The sequence below is a fragment of the Sphaerodactylus townsendi genome, linkage group LG17 (genome assembly GCF_021028975.2).
Source record: "Sphaerodactylus townsendi isolate TG3544 linkage group LG17, MPM_Stown_v2.3, whole genome shotgun sequence".
Classification (NCBI taxonomy): domain Eukaryota; kingdom Metazoa; phylum Chordata; class Lepidosauria; order Squamata; family Sphaerodactylidae; genus Sphaerodactylus; species Sphaerodactylus townsendi.
The window spans coordinates 602,073-617,669 of NC_059441.1; the positions used below are offsets into that span (position 1 = coordinate 602,073).

At 57.9% G+C, this 15,597-nt stretch overlaps 1 protein-coding gene across 1 annotated transcript in view; it reads left to right on the forward strand.

The window, feature by feature from the left end:
* Positions 1-15,597, forward strand: part of LOC125424637 (AP-3 complex subunit beta-2-like) — a 34,922-nt gene that overhangs the window by 14,444 nt on the left and 4,881 nt on the right. The window contains exons 6-15 of the mRNA XM_048482041.1: positions 704-770; positions 2,099-2,281; positions 3,554-3,730; positions 5,136-5,233; positions 6,360-6,539; positions 6,807-6,883; positions 10,172-10,287; positions 10,463-10,694; positions 11,665-11,749; positions 12,779-12,876. Coding sequence (XP_048337998.1) covers positions 704-770; positions 2,099-2,281; positions 3,554-3,730; positions 5,136-5,233; positions 6,360-6,539; positions 6,807-6,883; positions 10,172-10,287; positions 10,463-10,694; positions 11,665-11,749; positions 12,779-12,876 — 1,313 coding nt within the window. The remainder of the gene's footprint in view (positions 1-703; positions 771-2,098; positions 2,282-3,553; positions 3,731-5,135; positions 5,234-6,359; positions 6,540-6,806; positions 6,884-10,171; positions 10,288-10,462; positions 10,695-11,664; positions 11,750-12,778; positions 12,877-15,597) is intronic.

A 15,597-nucleotide genomic window follows, 5' to 3' on the forward strand; every position in this document is an offset into this window, starting at 1 on the left:
CAAATTGCAACCCAAAACCCACTTATTTATCGCAAAGTGCCAATATGGCAATTTAACCTGAATGCTGAGGTTTCAGTTTAGAAAAAACAGCTGGCTCCGAGGCGTCCGTTACTTGGGAGTAAGCTTGGTTGTAGTTGGTGGCTTTGCTTTGAAGCAACCGTGCAACTCTTCCAATGGGTGAATCATGACCCCAGGAGGGTTTACTCAGAAGCAAGCCCCATTGACAGCAACTGAGCTTACTCCCAGGGAAAGGATTGCACTGTAGTTCTTTGCATGAAAATCAGTGGGGTTTAACAGCGCTTAACAGGGTTACCTACACCGCTTCCCCAAAACTTAGGTCTTAGGGTTTGAAACTAATCCGGAGTCCAGCTGGCTCAGATGCCAGCTTCTAGAGGTGTGTGTGATATTATTATTGTGCAAGGTGATTCCCCTGGCCACATGATCGAACTCTGTTTTATGCGTCTATTGCCCACAGAGAGGGCTCTGAGTGCCACCTCTGGCACACGTGCCATAGGTTCGCCATCACTGCTATAGGGGATTTTTTTCAAAAAAAAGGTGGCCTGTGATCTATCCCCCCCCCCCCCCCCCCCCGCGCTATTAATTGCCTCTGAAATAAAGGAGTGTTCTCTTCAAGTCTCGGCTGCCTTAGTTCCTGCCGCTGCTGGCGCCCCCTAGTGATGACTTTCGGTCCTCTTCCTTGCAGCCTCGACTCCGATCAGAAGGATCAATTGATAGAGGTCATCGAAAAGTTGCTGGCGGATAAGACCACGGTAAGGCCGGTATCTCTGCAGGGTTTCAGGCTCACGGCCCAGCATTTTCCACTTAACCGGGTCTCAACCCCACTCAGCAGTCTGAGCCTCCTGGTTCAAACTTAGTCCGCTTCCGACCCTCTGCACGTGTGTGTTCATTTCCTCTTCCTATAACTAGGTCATCGCTTGTCGTGTCTGGGACGGTCCTTTGGGTTTGTAGGCATAACTGCAAGCGCCCCGGCCCCTGGTGTGCTGTTTTCACGATGATGATAATAGGAGCCAGACACCTCCCTGATAGAAGGAGGGATCCCATTTGATAGATTCCACCTTTGACAGATTCCACCTAAGCAGAGCGTCATGTCTTTCAAAGTCCATTGAAAACAGTGGGCCCCAAAGGGGGTAACTCTCTTTAAGAAGAAGAAGAAGAGTTGGATTTATATCCCCCCTTTCTCTCCTGTAGCGAGACTCAAAGGGGCTTACAAACTCCTTTCCCTTCCCCCCTCACAACAAACACCCTGTGAGATAGGTAGGACTGAGAGAGATCCAAAGAACTGTGACTAGCCCAAGGTCCAGCTGGCCTGTGTTAAGAACATAAGAACAAGCCAGCTGGATCAGACCAGAGTCCATCTAGTCCAGCTCTCTGCTACTCGCAGTGGCCCACCAGGTGCCTTTGGGAGCTCACATGCACGATGTGAAAGCAATGGCCTTCTGCGGCTGCTGCTCCCAAGCACCTGGTCTGCTAAGGCATTTGCAATCTGAGATCAAGGAGGATCAAGATTGGTAGCCATAAATCGACTTCTCCTCCATAAATCTGTCCAAGCCCCTTTTAAAGCTATCCAGGTTAGTGGCCATCACCACCTCCTGTGGCAGCATATTCCAAACACCAATCACACGTTGCGTGAAGAAGTGTTTCCTTTTATTAGTCCTAATTCTTCCCCCCCAGCATTTTCAATGGATGCCTCCTGGTTCTAGTATTGTGAGAAAGAGAGAAAAAATTCTCTCTGTCAACATTTTCTACCCCATGCATAATTTTATAGACTTCAATCATATCCCCCCTCAGCCGTCTCCTCTCCAAACTAAAGACTCCTCTCCAAACTAAAGAACTAAAGTGTTGGAGTGCACAAGCTAATCTAGTTCACCAGATAAGCCTCCACAGCTCAAGTGGCAGAGTGGGGAAACAAACCCGGTTCTCCAGATTAGAGTGCACCTGTTCTTAACCACCACCACTGCTGCCGATCCCTTCAATTGGCTGTTCAGAGCACTGAAAAGGTAGCTCTTCTGGTTCTGTGCAAGCCCTGAGCAAATTCTCCATTTTTCTTTCCCCCCTCTCCTGTTCTCTTCTTGCCCAGCTGGTGGCCGGCAGTGTGGTGATGGCCTTCGAGGAGGTTTGCCCGGAGCGGATTGACCTCATCCACAAGAACTACCGCAAACTGTGCAACTTGCTGATCGACGTGGAGGAGTGGGGGCAGGTGGTCATCATCAACATGCTGACGCGATACGCTCGCACCCAGTTCCTGAGCCCTACTCAAAACGTAAGTGAAGGAGCCGGCCAGAGAAACTAGACTGTCTGGACCGTGAGGAACGAACTGACTCTGGGTTTCTCTCCACCCCTTTCTCCAAGCAGTATTGCCCAATATGTTGGTTTTTTGGTGGAAGGAAGGGTTTGAAATGAAAAGTTGCAAGCATTGCATGCTTGAAGAAGACTCGGGGAGAAACCTTTGGTTGACCTCACTGTCCCAACTCTCATTGGCCCATTGTACATGGAACACTTTATTCAGGGCTCTTCTCTGCACAGCGGGGCTTATAGTGGGGTCTCCTCGTGTTTGTCTGTTTACATGCAAGGAGGCACTCACTCCTGGGTGTGCAGCTTTTCTGCAGAGAACTCTCCCTGGCCTGGTTCCCTTAATTCCGCCCATCAAGTAATCCTTAAAGGCACAGATCTCATTATACCTGTTAGTCATTATACCTGCTGTTTTAATTATTTAATGTTATTAATTGCTGTTGAGTTTTAATGGATTAATTTTTATGTTGTATTAATTTGCTGTTGAAGCAGCCATGTTGTGAGCCGCCTCGAGCCCTTCAGGGATGAGGCGGCCTATAAATATTATTATTATTATTATTATTATTATTATTATTATTATTATTATTATTATTATTATTATTATTATTATTATTATTATTATTATTATTATTCATCATCATCATAGTCAAGATTGCTGGCCTAGCCCTTTAAACTGCACTTAGGTTGATATTACTGTTCCAAAAATAATCCCACCCCCAAACAAAAGAGGCAAAGTCCAGGAGTCTCTACTCAGTCATGTGTAGTTTACCATCTTGTCTTTAAAGAAGCCTGAAGAACAGTTTGGATTTATATCCCCCCTTTCTCTCCTGCAAGGAGACTCAAAGGGGTTTATAATCCATTTCCCTTCCCCCTCTCCCAAACAAACACCCTGTGAGGTGGGTGGGGCTGAGAGAGCTCCGAAGAACTGTGACTAGCCCAAGGTTACCCAGTTGGCATGTGTTGGAGTGCACAAGCTAATCTGATTCCCTAGAGCTCAAGTGGCAGAGCGGGGAATCAAACCTGGTTCTCCAGATCAGAGTTCACCTGCTCTTAATCACTGCAGCACGCTGGCCTGGGGAAGGTTTAGGGCAGGGTGGCAGGTGGGCTGTTGGTTACGCGCTACTGTCCCCCTCCCCAAATCTCCCACCTTCTGATAGAGCCAGCTGCAGTACTGAGACCCACTCTGAGATAGCCTTACCCGATCTGCATTTTGACCCCCCCGTATCCCCCCATTGCTTGGCAGGAATCCCTTCTGGAAGAAAACGCTGAGAAAGCTTTCTACGGGTCCGAAGAGGAAGACTCCAAGGACAACAAGACGGAACCGGCATCTCTGGTGAAACGCAAGCCTTACGTGATGGATCCTGACCACCGCCTGCTCCTGCGTAACACCAAACCCCTGCTGCAGAGCCGCAATGCTGCGGTGAGCCTTCCCTTGGGTTTCCTCAACGGGGGAGTCCCCTCCTGAGGGTAATGTAGCTCCTGTTGAAAGCCAGGCAGAGAACCAGCAATTCCCATCTCCTCCTGATCCACAACGAGAACCACAGGGCAGTGCCCTCGGTGCGATTTGAACGTAAGAGGAGAGAGTCTGATCCAGCTTGGCCTTTTTAAAAGAAAAGTTTAAAATAAAGTTTACTGTGCAATTATTAATAAATACACACACTACATACATTAAACAAAAACAAAGAATGATTATACATTTATTCCCCTAATGCAGTGTTTCCCAACCTTTTCGAGGTCAGGGTACCCTTGACCTCACTCTTCATATCTCACGGTACCCCTGCCGCCACCCTCCACCTTCCCCTCCCATTGCCTCTGCTTGCCACACACCCCACCTTTCCCTCCCAGGGTGAAGGGAAGCACTGGGGGTGGTGGTGGCTGCTGACCTTGTGGCCAGCTCCATGTCCTTGCTGGCGCTGGTGGGAGACACCACAAAAATGAGGGTGGGGGGCGGTAGTGTTGCCGCGGTACCCCTGGGACATGGTCACGGCACCCCAGGGTACCAGGGAACCCTGGTTGAGAATGGCTGCCCTAATGGGAACATCCAAAATGTCGTTTGTCAATCCATCTATATGGTTAACTACACCATCCTTCCTGCCTAACATAATGTTATGATATTTTTTAAAAGGAAAATTTTAGTACAACTATTCTTACAGTATGCAGGTTTGGTTTGGTTTGGTTTATTACCCTGTTTCCCCAAATATAAGACATCCCCTGAAAATAAGACGTAGTAGAGGTTTTGCTGAAATCCAGAAATATTAAAATCCCCGAAAGTAAGAAGGCGTAGCATAAAGTTTTGTTGGAAGCATGCCGTAGGCAAATGCAAAAATAAGACATCAGCAGAAAAGAAAATAAGATATGGCGCATCTTTGGGAGCAAAAATTAATACCATTTCGCTAACGCGGAAAGTACGGAATTGTATACCGCCCTACCCCCAAAGGGCTCAGGGCGGTGAACAACAGCTGCAGGATAACATCAACAATAATCAACAATAATCATAACTTTCAATAGTAACCAACAAAGCATAACATCAATAAACAGGAAGTGAATAACATGGCATGAATAAATAAACAACATAATATTTTAACCCGACATTCTAGCTATAATACACACAGCTTTCCGACATTGGATTTATAATAGCACAGCATTTTAAAGTATTGACACTATTACTAGTATTAACTCATCTAAGAAAAACAGTATATAGTTAATGTTACAACATTGTAAATAATATAAGCATTATCAGCTTGGCTTTTCTTATGTACAGCCTGAGCTTGCTCCCTTATTGTTGGGACTTTGTGACCTAACTGTCCTTTCCTTTCTCTTGGCAGGTGGTAATGTCGGTGGCCCAGCTGTATTTCCACTTAGCACCAAAAGCCGAGGTCGGGGTCATCGCAAAGGCCTTAGTTCGCCTCCTCAGGAGCCACAGGTAGGGGAATCAAGCCCCCAACCCACCCCATTTTCCTCTTCGTTTCCTGAAAGTTTCAGTTCCTGGCTAATAGTTGGGAAAGCTGGTCAAACTCTCCGCTGTATTCGCCTCTTGGCATTTGGTGATCCCATTTGAGCGTTGGGAAGAAAGGAGTGGGTAAGCGTCATAGAGAAAGCACCCCCAAAAGGGCTTCTAGTCAGTGGTGGGATCCAAAAGGGTGCGTAACAAGGTTCACATGGTGGTGGGGTTTCAAGCCATGGCATAACACCAATGGGACTGAAGCGGAAGACCCGCGACGGAGCATTCCGGGACCAGGGCATTCAGGTAGAACTGTGGCAAGGGCTGGGCAGGCACTGTGCCGGATCTTGGGCGGGAAGCGAATGCCGCGCCAGGCGCATGACTACTGCTACGCATGCCGATGCACTATCGCTGAACTAGGCTGGTTTCAAAATGGCTGCGCGCTACTGCTGAGAGGAGGGGCATAACTAAGGCAAAAATCACGTGGCAAAATCACCAATTAGTAACCCCCTCTCGGCACACACAAATAATTAGTAACCTACTCTCGGGAACCTGTGAGAACCTGCTGGATCCCACCTCTCGCTTCCTGAGTCCAGCCTCTTGGCTTCTCCAGATTCGAGCTGCGAAAGAGCAGTAAAAATCATAACGATACCGCCAGTATCGATAGCAGAGGTCTGATGACTCCCCAGGTGGCTGGGTTGTTGCCGTCCTTGCCTGTCGCTAATAAGGTGATTAGACCAGGGGTAGAAAAGGAACCTGCGGCTCTTCTGCTTGCACTCGCGGCTCCGGGCGAGGCAGCTAATACCTTGCCTGCCCTGCGGAGCAGGAAGCGGATGCATCCATGTCGCCAGGTAAGGTAAACCCGGTATAACCGGTAGGTATCTTTTATTTTAAATGTCAAAATTGAACTGCGGCTCCAGTCGCTTTTTCACCGACGGGCGGGTCAATAAGCTCTTGCCCCCGAATTATTCAGGTTCCCTGCTCTGGGCAGACAGGCGCTGGCCTTTGGCTGAGAAAAAGCTAGCGGCAGTCACCGCGTCTGGTGGCAGGGAGTTCCTACGGTGCTTCTGCCTCATTGTCAGTTCCTTGTCTCTCCTTGTTATGGCAGTGAGGTCCAGTACGTGGTGCTCCAGAATGTGGCCACTATGTCTATTAAGCGGAGGGTGAGTATCTGTTTTCTCTTTTTCGTTGGAGAGGGGAAGGATTCTGTTTGTTTAGATTTTTGTTCCCCGTTTTTCTCCTCAGCAGGCACCCAAAGTAGCATTTTCTCCATGCAGCCACCACTTCTGTGAGATAAGTTGGCTTTTGATAGTTTTTGACTGGCCCAAGGTCACCTAGCGAGATTCCACGGCAGAGTGAAGGTTCATACCTGGGTGTCCCCGTTTGACCCTCTAACCACCCACTGGTGGTAATGTGGAAAATTGCCATTAAATTGCAGCCACCTTATAGCAGCTCTGTAGGATTTTCAGAGGTGTTCAGAGCTGGTTTGCCATTCCCTTCCTCTTCATAGCTGCCCTGGGCTTCCTTGGTGGTCTCCCTTCCAAATTCTAACCAGGGCCGCCAACCTGAAAGCTGACAAGATTGGGCTAGTCTCGCCATCAATGTCGGGGCCTCTAACCGCTACACAACACTGTTTGTCTTGGGTGGGTGTCGAGGCTAAGGGTCTGGAGATCAAAAACTGCAGATGATGATGATGATGATGATGATGATGATGATGATGATGATGATGACCCCCCCCCACCCCCCCCCCCCCCCACCCCCCCCCCCCCCCACCCCCCCCCCCCCCCACCCCCCCCCCCCCCCACCCCCCCCCCCCCCCACCCCCCCCCCCCCCCACCCCCCCCCCCCCCCACCCCCCCCCCCCCCCACCCCCCCCCCCCCCCACCCCCCCCCCCCCCCACCCCCCCCCCCCCCCACCCCCCCCCCCCCCCACCCCCCCCCCCCCCCACCCCCCCCCCCCCCCACCCCCCCCCCCCCCCACCCCCCCCCCCCCCCACCCCCCCCCCCCCCCACCCCCCCCCCCCCCCACCCCCCCCCCCCCCCACCCCCCCCCCCCCCCACCCCCCCCCCCCCCCACCCCCCCCCCCCCCCACCCCCCCCCCCCCCCACCCCCCCCCCCCCCCACCCCCCCCCCCCCCCACCCCCCCCCCCCCCCACCCCCCCCCCCCCCCACCCCCCCCCCCCCCCACCCCCCCCCCCCCCCACCCCCCCCCCCCCCCACCCCCCCCCCCCCCCACCCCCCCCCCCCCCCACCCCCCCCCCCCCCCACCCCCCCCCCCCCCCACCCCCCCCCCCCCCCACCCCCCCCCCCCCCCACCCCCCCCCCCCCCCACCCCCCCCCCCCCCCACCCCCCCCCCCCCCCACCCCCCCCCCCCCCCACCCCCCCCCCCCCCCACCCCCCCCCCCCCCCACCCCCCCCCCCCCCCACCCCCCCCCCCCCCCACCCCCCCCCCCCCCCACCCCCCCCCCCCCCCACCCCCCCCCCCCCCCACCCCCCCCCCCCCCCACCCCCCCCCCCCCCCACCCCCCCCCCCCCCCACCCCCCCCCCCCCCCACCCCCCCCCCCCCCCACCCCCCCCCCCCCCCACCCCCCCCCCCCCCCACCCCCCCCCCCCCCCACCCCCCCCCCCCCCCACCCCCCCCCCCCCCCACCCCCCCCCCCCCCCACCCCCCCCCCCCCCCACCCCCCCCCCCCCCCACCCCCCCCCCCCCCCACCCCCCCCCCCCCCCACCCCCCCCCCCCCCCACCCCCCCCCCCCCCCACCCCCCCCCCCCCCCACCCCCCCCCCCCCCCACCCCCCCCCCCCCCCACCCCCCCCCCCCCCCACCCCCCCCCCCCCCCACCCCCCCCCCCCCCCACCCCCCCCCCCCCCCACCCCCCCCCCCCCCCACCCCCCCCCCCCCCCACCCCCCCCCCCCCCCACCCCCCCCCCCCCCCACCCCCCCCCCCCCCCACCCCCCCCCCCCCCCACCCCCCCCCCCCCCCACCCCCCCCCCCCCCCACCCCCCCCCCCCCCCACCCCCCCCCCCCCCCACCCCCCCCCCCCCCCACCCCCCCCCCCCCCCACCCCCCCCCCCCCCCACCCCCCCCCCCCCCCACCCCCCCCCCCCCCCACCCCCCCCCCCCCCCACCCCCCCCCCCCCCCACCCCCCCCCCCCCCCACCCCCCCCCCCCCCCACCCCCCCCCCCCCCCACCCCCCCCCCCCCCCACCCCCCCCCCCCCCCACCCCCCCCCCCCCCCACCCCCCCCCCCCCCCACCCCCCCCCCCCCCCACCCCCCCCCCCCCCCACCCCCCCCCCCCCCCACCCCCCCCCCCCCCCACCCCCCCCCCCCCCCACCCCCCCCCCCCCCCACCCCCCCCCCCCCCCACCCCCCCCCCCCCCCACCCCCCCCCCCCCCCACCCCCCCCCCCCCCCACCCCCCCCCCCCCCCACCCCCCCCCCCCCCCACCCCCCCCCCCCCCCACCCCCCCCCCCCCCCACCCCCCCCCCCCCCCACCCCCCCCCCCCCCCACCCCCCCCCCCCCCCACCCCCCCCCCCCCCCACCCCCCCCCCCCCCCACCCCCCCCCCCCCCCACCCCCCCCCCCCCCCACCCCCCCCCCCCCCCACCCCCCCCCCCCCCCACCCCCCCCCCCCCCCACCCCCCCCCCCCCCCACCCCCCCCCCCCCCCACCCCCCCCCCCCCCCACCCCCCCCCCCCCCCACCCCCCCCCCCCCCCACCCCCCCCCCCCCCCACCCCCCCCCCCCCCCACCCCCCCCCCCCCCCACCCCCCCCCCCCCCCACCCCCCCCCCCCCCCACCCCCCCCCCCCCCCACCCCCCCCCCCCCCCACCCCCCCCCCCCCCCACCCCCCCCCCCCCCCACCCCCCCCCCCCCCCACCCCCCCCCCCCCCCACCCCCCCCCCCCCCCACCCCCCCCCCCCCCCACCCCCCCCCCCCCCCACCCCCCCCCCCCCCCACCCCCCCCCCCCCCCACCCCCCCCCCCCCCCACCCCCCCCCCCCCCCACCCCCCCCCCCCCCCACCCCCCCCCCCCCCCACCCCCCCCCCCCCCCACCCCCCCCCCCCCCCACCCCCCCCCCCCCCCACCCCCCCCCCCCCCCACCCCCCCCCCCCCCCACCCCCCCCCCCCCCCACCCCCCCCCCCCCCCACCCCCCCCCCCCCCCACCCCCCCCCCCCCCCACCCCCCCCCCCCCCCACCCCCCCCCCCCCCCACCCCCCCCCCCCCCCACCCCCCCCCCCCCCCACCCCCCCCCCCCCCCACCCCCCCCCCCCCCCACCCCCCCCCCCCCCCACCCCCCCCCCCCCCCACCCCCCCCCCCCCCCACCCCCCCCCCCCCCCACCCCCCCCCCCCCCCACCCCCCCCCCCCCCCACCCCCCCCCCCCCCCACCCCCCCCCCCCCCCACCCCCCCCCCCCCCCACCCCCCCCCCCCCCCACCCCCCCCCCCCCCCACCCCCCCCCCCCCCCACCCCCCCCCCCCCCCACCCCCCCCCCCCCCCACCCCCCCCCCCCCCCACCCCCCCCCCCCCCCACCCCCCCCCCCCCCCACCCCCCCCCCCCCCCACCCCCCCCCCCCCCCACCCCCCCCCCCCCCCACCCCCCCCCCCCCCCACCCCCCCCCCCCCCCACCCCCCCCCCCCCCCACCCCCCCCCCCCCCCACCCCCCCCCCCCCCCACCCCCCCCCCCCCCCACCCCCCCCCCCCCCCACCCCCCCCCCCCCAGGGGCTGATGGGAATTGTAGTCCATAACATCTGAAGTGCCAAAGATTTGCCACCACTGGGCTAATGCATTCCAATGACGCTTCCAGGACTCCCTTTCCTACCTGTACCCCTCCATTACCTGTTGACCTTTGTGAGGAAATGGCTCCTTCCTTCTTTCCTCCCCCTTTTTCCCCTCCCCCTCTCCAAGCAGGTATCATAGAGTTGGAGGACTTAAAGATGGCAGAGAGACATCAGGAACAGTTACCTGACTTAGGGAAAAAAGATAACCCAAGACTGATCTTGGGTTATCTTTTCCCCCTAGGTGAAGTAGCTCTTCCTGATGTCCCTCTGGTATCTTTAAGTCCGCCAACTCTATGATACCTGCTCAGAGAGGGGGAGGGAAAGAAGGGGGAGGAAAGAAGGAAGGAGCCATTTCCTCTCAACCTTGATTTAGCCGCCTGCCTTCATCTCCCTAATCCTCCTCCTCCTCTCGCCAATGCAGTTAATCAGCCCTGTATTTGGCGCGGTGAAGACCTACGAGCTGCTGCACCGTATGACCGGGGAGGGACTCTCTGTTGAGTATCACTTCAGCCGTCAGCCTTTTACGGCCGACCTGCGGATGGTCGCTGTCCAGATCCAGATTTCCAACAACACGGCCACCGAGGTGAAGAATATCTGCATCAACGAGCCGAAGCTCCTTTCCGGCATGCGCGTCCAGGAGTTCAAAGAAATCGGTACGGGTTCATGTGGGGTAGTCTGGCCTGGTATTGGGAGGTTTAGTTATCCAAGTTGCCCATTTCAAAGTGGCATTTGCCATTCCCTTAATTCCACCTGATTGCATGATAGTGATGCGGAGGAGGAGGGGGGGAGGGGAAGGGGAAGAGGAAGAGTTTTTCTGATTGTTGTTGTTGTCGTCTGGGTCTATACCCCACCTTTCTCTCCTGTAAGGAGACTCAAGGTGGCTGACAAGCTCCTTTCCCTTCCTCTCCCCACAACAGACACCTGGTGAGGTAGGTGGGGCTGAGAGAGCTCAGAAGAACTGTGACTAGCCAAAGCAGCAGGGATCTGGTTCACCAGATAAGCCTCTGCCACTCAGGTGGAGGAGTGGGGAATCCAACCCAGTTCTCCAGATTAGAAACCACCTGCTCTTAACCACTACACCACGCTGGCTCTCTTTTCAGATCAGCCTTAGCCCCTTCTGGGTGGGAAGTGGTTAAGTGCAGGTGCACTCTAATCTGAAGAACCGGGTTTGATTCCCTGCTCTGCCACTTGAGCTGTGGAGGCTTATCTGGTGAACCAGATTAGCTTGTGCACTCCAACACATGCCAGCTGGGTGATCTTGGGCTAGTCACAGTTCTTTGGAGCTCTCAGTCCCACCCACCTCACAGGGTGTTTGTTGTGGGGGTGAAAGGGAAAGGACCTTGTAAGCCCCTTTGAGTCTCCTACAGGAGATAAAGGGGGGATATAAATCCAAGGTCTTCTTCTTATTTTTCTTTGGAGCTGCATGAGAATTTGAACCTGGGGTTCCCAGTCCTTCACCAGGCGCTCTAACCACTACGCAGCACTGCCTTTGCTCAGTGTTGAATGCTGGCTGGGCGGCATGGACTTCATGGACTTTGGATCCCTCTGATACGAGGGGAACAGCGTGAGGTGTAGCCGTTCTCCCTAAAGATGTGATCAGGGACCTTTTTCTTGTGTTTGCAGAATCCCTCCCTCCTGGAGAGACGATCAATGTAGTGATGGGCATTGATTTCTGTGACTCGACCCAGGCAGCCAGCTTTCAGTTGTGGTGAGTAGCTGTCCTTCAACAGCGAAAAAGGGGTAAACCCAACTCAAAACTGAATTGGAAACCTAACAGGTTAAGAGTAACACCATGGCCCCTTCCGCACATGCAAAATAATGCATTTCAATCCATGTTTGATGCACTTTGCAGCGGGATTTTACTGTGTGGGATAGCAAAATCCACTTGCAAACAATTGTGAAAGTGGGGCGCTGTGTGGTTTCCGGGCTGTATGGCCGTGTTCTAGCAGCATTCTCTCCTGACGTTTCGCCTGCATCTGTGGCTGGCATCTTCAGAGGATCTGATAGTAGGAAAGGAAAGCAAGTGGAGTATATATACCCAGAGGTGGGATCCAACCAGTTCTCACCACTTCTCTAGAAGTGGTTACTAATTTTTTCTGAGTGCCAAGAAGGGGTTACTAAAGCAACCTCCCTGCCCAATAGGGACTGGAGGTGTGTGTGTGTGGCGGCGCCACTGTTTGAATCCCACCACCATCGGAACCTGTTATTAAATTTTTTGGATCCCACCACTGATTAAACACTATGTTTATTCACCAAAAATGTGTTTTGGGTATGTTTTTTGGAGTGCCTAGAACAAATTAACTGGATTTAATTCAGGTGAGGGCATATGAATAGAAGCAGCCTGGCAAGTGAGTAACAATGAAGTATGCAGCATGTGAGTAACAATGACGATAGCAAGGTCAATAGGTGAGGGCATCTGAATAGAAGTAGCCTGACAAGTGAGTAACAATGAAGTATGCAGCATGTGAACAACAATGAAGATAGCAAGGTCAATAGGTGAGGGCATCCGAATAGAAGTAGCCTGGCCTTTGTTCCCTTTGATTGTATATTGTATATTGTCTATATTGTGAAAGTGGCTTGAAAGTGCATTATTCTGCATGTGCGGAAAGGGCCTATAAAAAGGCGTTTAAAAACTGCCTTGAGTGTGACTTGTATGGCCTAAAAGCCTGTTCTTAATGTAATTTTTAGCATTAAAACTGCACACATTTCACCTTGGCTTCTCTCTCTCTCTCTCTAGTACGCACACGCGCCAGTTTTATGTGTCCATCCAGCCCCCGGTGGGAGAGCTCATGGCTCCTGTCTTCATGAGTGAAAATGAGTTCAAGAAGGAACAAGGTAACGGGTGGGGGGCACCCCTCTTCTCCCACCCCACCGCTGTTCAGGTAGTCCGGGGGGGATGGGGAACCCTTGACAAAGAGGCTCCCACGCTAGGACTCGGGGAAAGCCGCCACGTCTCACCGCCTTCCTTTGCATTGCTGCCGTCGCCTAATCCGAACGAGCAATGCTAACCTTGTGACCTCCCTTCCTGCCAACCCCTGACGAAGGTTTGCACCGGGGCCCTTTCCCTACCGTTGCTGGCTGGCAAGGGAATTAGCAGAGAGGTTCCCGTCAGGACAGGCCTCCCGCCCACGCCGGCCGCGGCTGTGAGGGGAGTGCCCCCCCCCCAGGTTGTGCTGGAAGCCCGGTGCTAACTGTGTGTCTCGTTCTCCTCTGCTGCCTGTTGCATTCTTGCTTTCTGTTTTGTTTTGTTCCCCCTTTAGAGCAACTGATAAGGATGGGTGTGGGTAAGTGCCAGCACAGGTAGCGACTGCCCTGCGGATGCTGTCTGCTCCTCTTAGTCCTAGCGCTAGTGCTGCTTCCACTGGGTGGTGACCCCTTTTCTAACTGTGGTAGTATCACCGCTTCCGCCCTGGGGTGGGGGTGGGGGCTCTTCTCCGGCCTAGCTACTGAACCACTAGCTTTGCTTTCAACGCAGGGACACTAAACCCTTCCTCCGCACCCCTTCCGGTAGCACCCCTTCTGCTCCGGGCACACCGGGTCCCTCCTTGCTGCTGTTTTGATCTGTTGCCTTTGGACTTATCCTGCCCCGGGGCCAGTAGGCCAGAAATAGGGCGCCTTTTTTTAATGTCAGGCAAACTGTGGCTTGCCATAAATTTCGGAAGCCTCCAATCAGCTGGTTGTGAAAAAGACAACAAAAGGGAGGCCACAGTTCCGCCTGCACCATGTTTGCATAGTGGCAAGTCATCCCTCGCCTCCAGGTTTTCTGCACCTGTTTACCTCTACAGCAGGGGTCTTCAAACTATGGCCCTCCAGATGTTCATAGACGACAATTCCCATGGGCCCTACCATTTGGCCATGCTGGCAGGGGCTGATGGGAATTGTAGTCCATGAACATCTGGAGGGCCATAGTTTGAAGACCCCTGCTCTACAGTATAAGAACATAAGAACAAGCCAGCTGGATCAGACCAGAGTCCATCTAGCTCTCTGCTCCTTGCAGTGGCCCACCAGGTGCCTTTGGGAGCTCACCTGCAGGAGGTGAAAGCAATGGCCTTCTGCTGCTGCTGCTGCTGCTCCCGAGCACCTGGACTGTTAAGGCATTTGCAATCTCAGATCAAAGAGGATCAAGATTGGTAGCCATAAACCAAGATTGGTATCACCGTCCTCATTAATTTATTGCAGTCGACGACCAAACGAACAGTCAAAATTACAGTCGGTTATCTGCATCGGCAGAAGTACGATATACACAAGAAATTTAGACCGTAGCATCAGGAAGAATGCTTCCTTTAAAAAAATCCTATTAGAATTCTGTCTTTCTAGCTAAAAAACTATATTTACTACTGTGTGTGGTTGTAATATATTTAAATAACGGCCCGCCCCTTAAAATCCTATCACTGACTGTTTCCTTCTAAATTTACAAATTAATAGACGGAACCGTACTGTTGTACTTGTAACTCTGCGATCCCTGCCCATTAGCATGTAGTCCAGTTTGTCTATTGACTGTTGTCTACGCAGTGGCATAGGAGGTTAAGAGCTCGTGTATCTAATCTGGAGGAACCAGGTTTGATTCCCAGCTCTGCCGCCTGAGCTGTGGAGGCTTATCTGGGGAATTCAGATTAGCCTGTGCACTCCCACACGCGCCAGCTGGGTGACCTTGGGCTAGTCACAGCTTCTCGGAGCTCTCTCAGCCCCACCCACCTCACAGGGTGTTTGTTGTGAGGGGGGAAGGGCAAGGAGATTGTCAGCCCCTTTGAGTCTCCTGCAGGAGAGAGATATAAATCCAAACTCTTCTTCTTCTTCTTCTTGTAACTCTGCGATCCTTGCCCATTAGCATGTAGTCCAGTTTGTCTATTTTACCTCTGCGGTGGTCGCGTTTCCTTACTTGCATGGATGTTACCAAGCAGCTAGAGAAGCATCCAGGGGTATGGGGGCAGACCTGCTCTTGTGCCCTACTGTACGTCTCCCCGCCCCCTCTTTACCTTGGCAGAGCACCTGGCAACCCCTGGGCTGCTTTTTGGGGAACCACACTTTCTGCATGGTCCGGCTAGGCAGCCCCCCTAGCATGTTTGGCCTTGAGCTTACGAGCCCCGCCTGCCCCAATACACTAAGCCACACTCTCCCTGCAAAGAGAAGAAGGCTCACTGGATAACTGACCCTCAGCCAGCTTGTTAGAGAGGGCCCTTCTGGTAGCTGGTAGAAATCAAGTTGGGTGGGGAAATGTATTATCGAAGGCTTTCACGGCCAGATTCAGCCAGTTGTGGTGGGTTTTCTGGGCTGTGGTCTGGTAGACCTTGTCCCTAACTGGTTGTGGTGGGTTTTCCGGGCTGTGTGGCCGTGGTCTGGTAGATCTTGTCCCTAACTGGTTCTGGTGGGTTTTCCGGACTGTGTGGCCGTGGTCTGGTAGACCTTGTCCCTAACTGGGTTTTCCGGGCTGTGTGGCCGTGGTCTGGTAGATCTTGTCCCTAACTGGTTCTGGTGGGTTTTCCAGGCTGTGTGGCCGTGGTCTGGTAGATCTTGTCCCTCACTGGTTGTGGTGGGTTTTCCGGGCTGTGTGGCCGT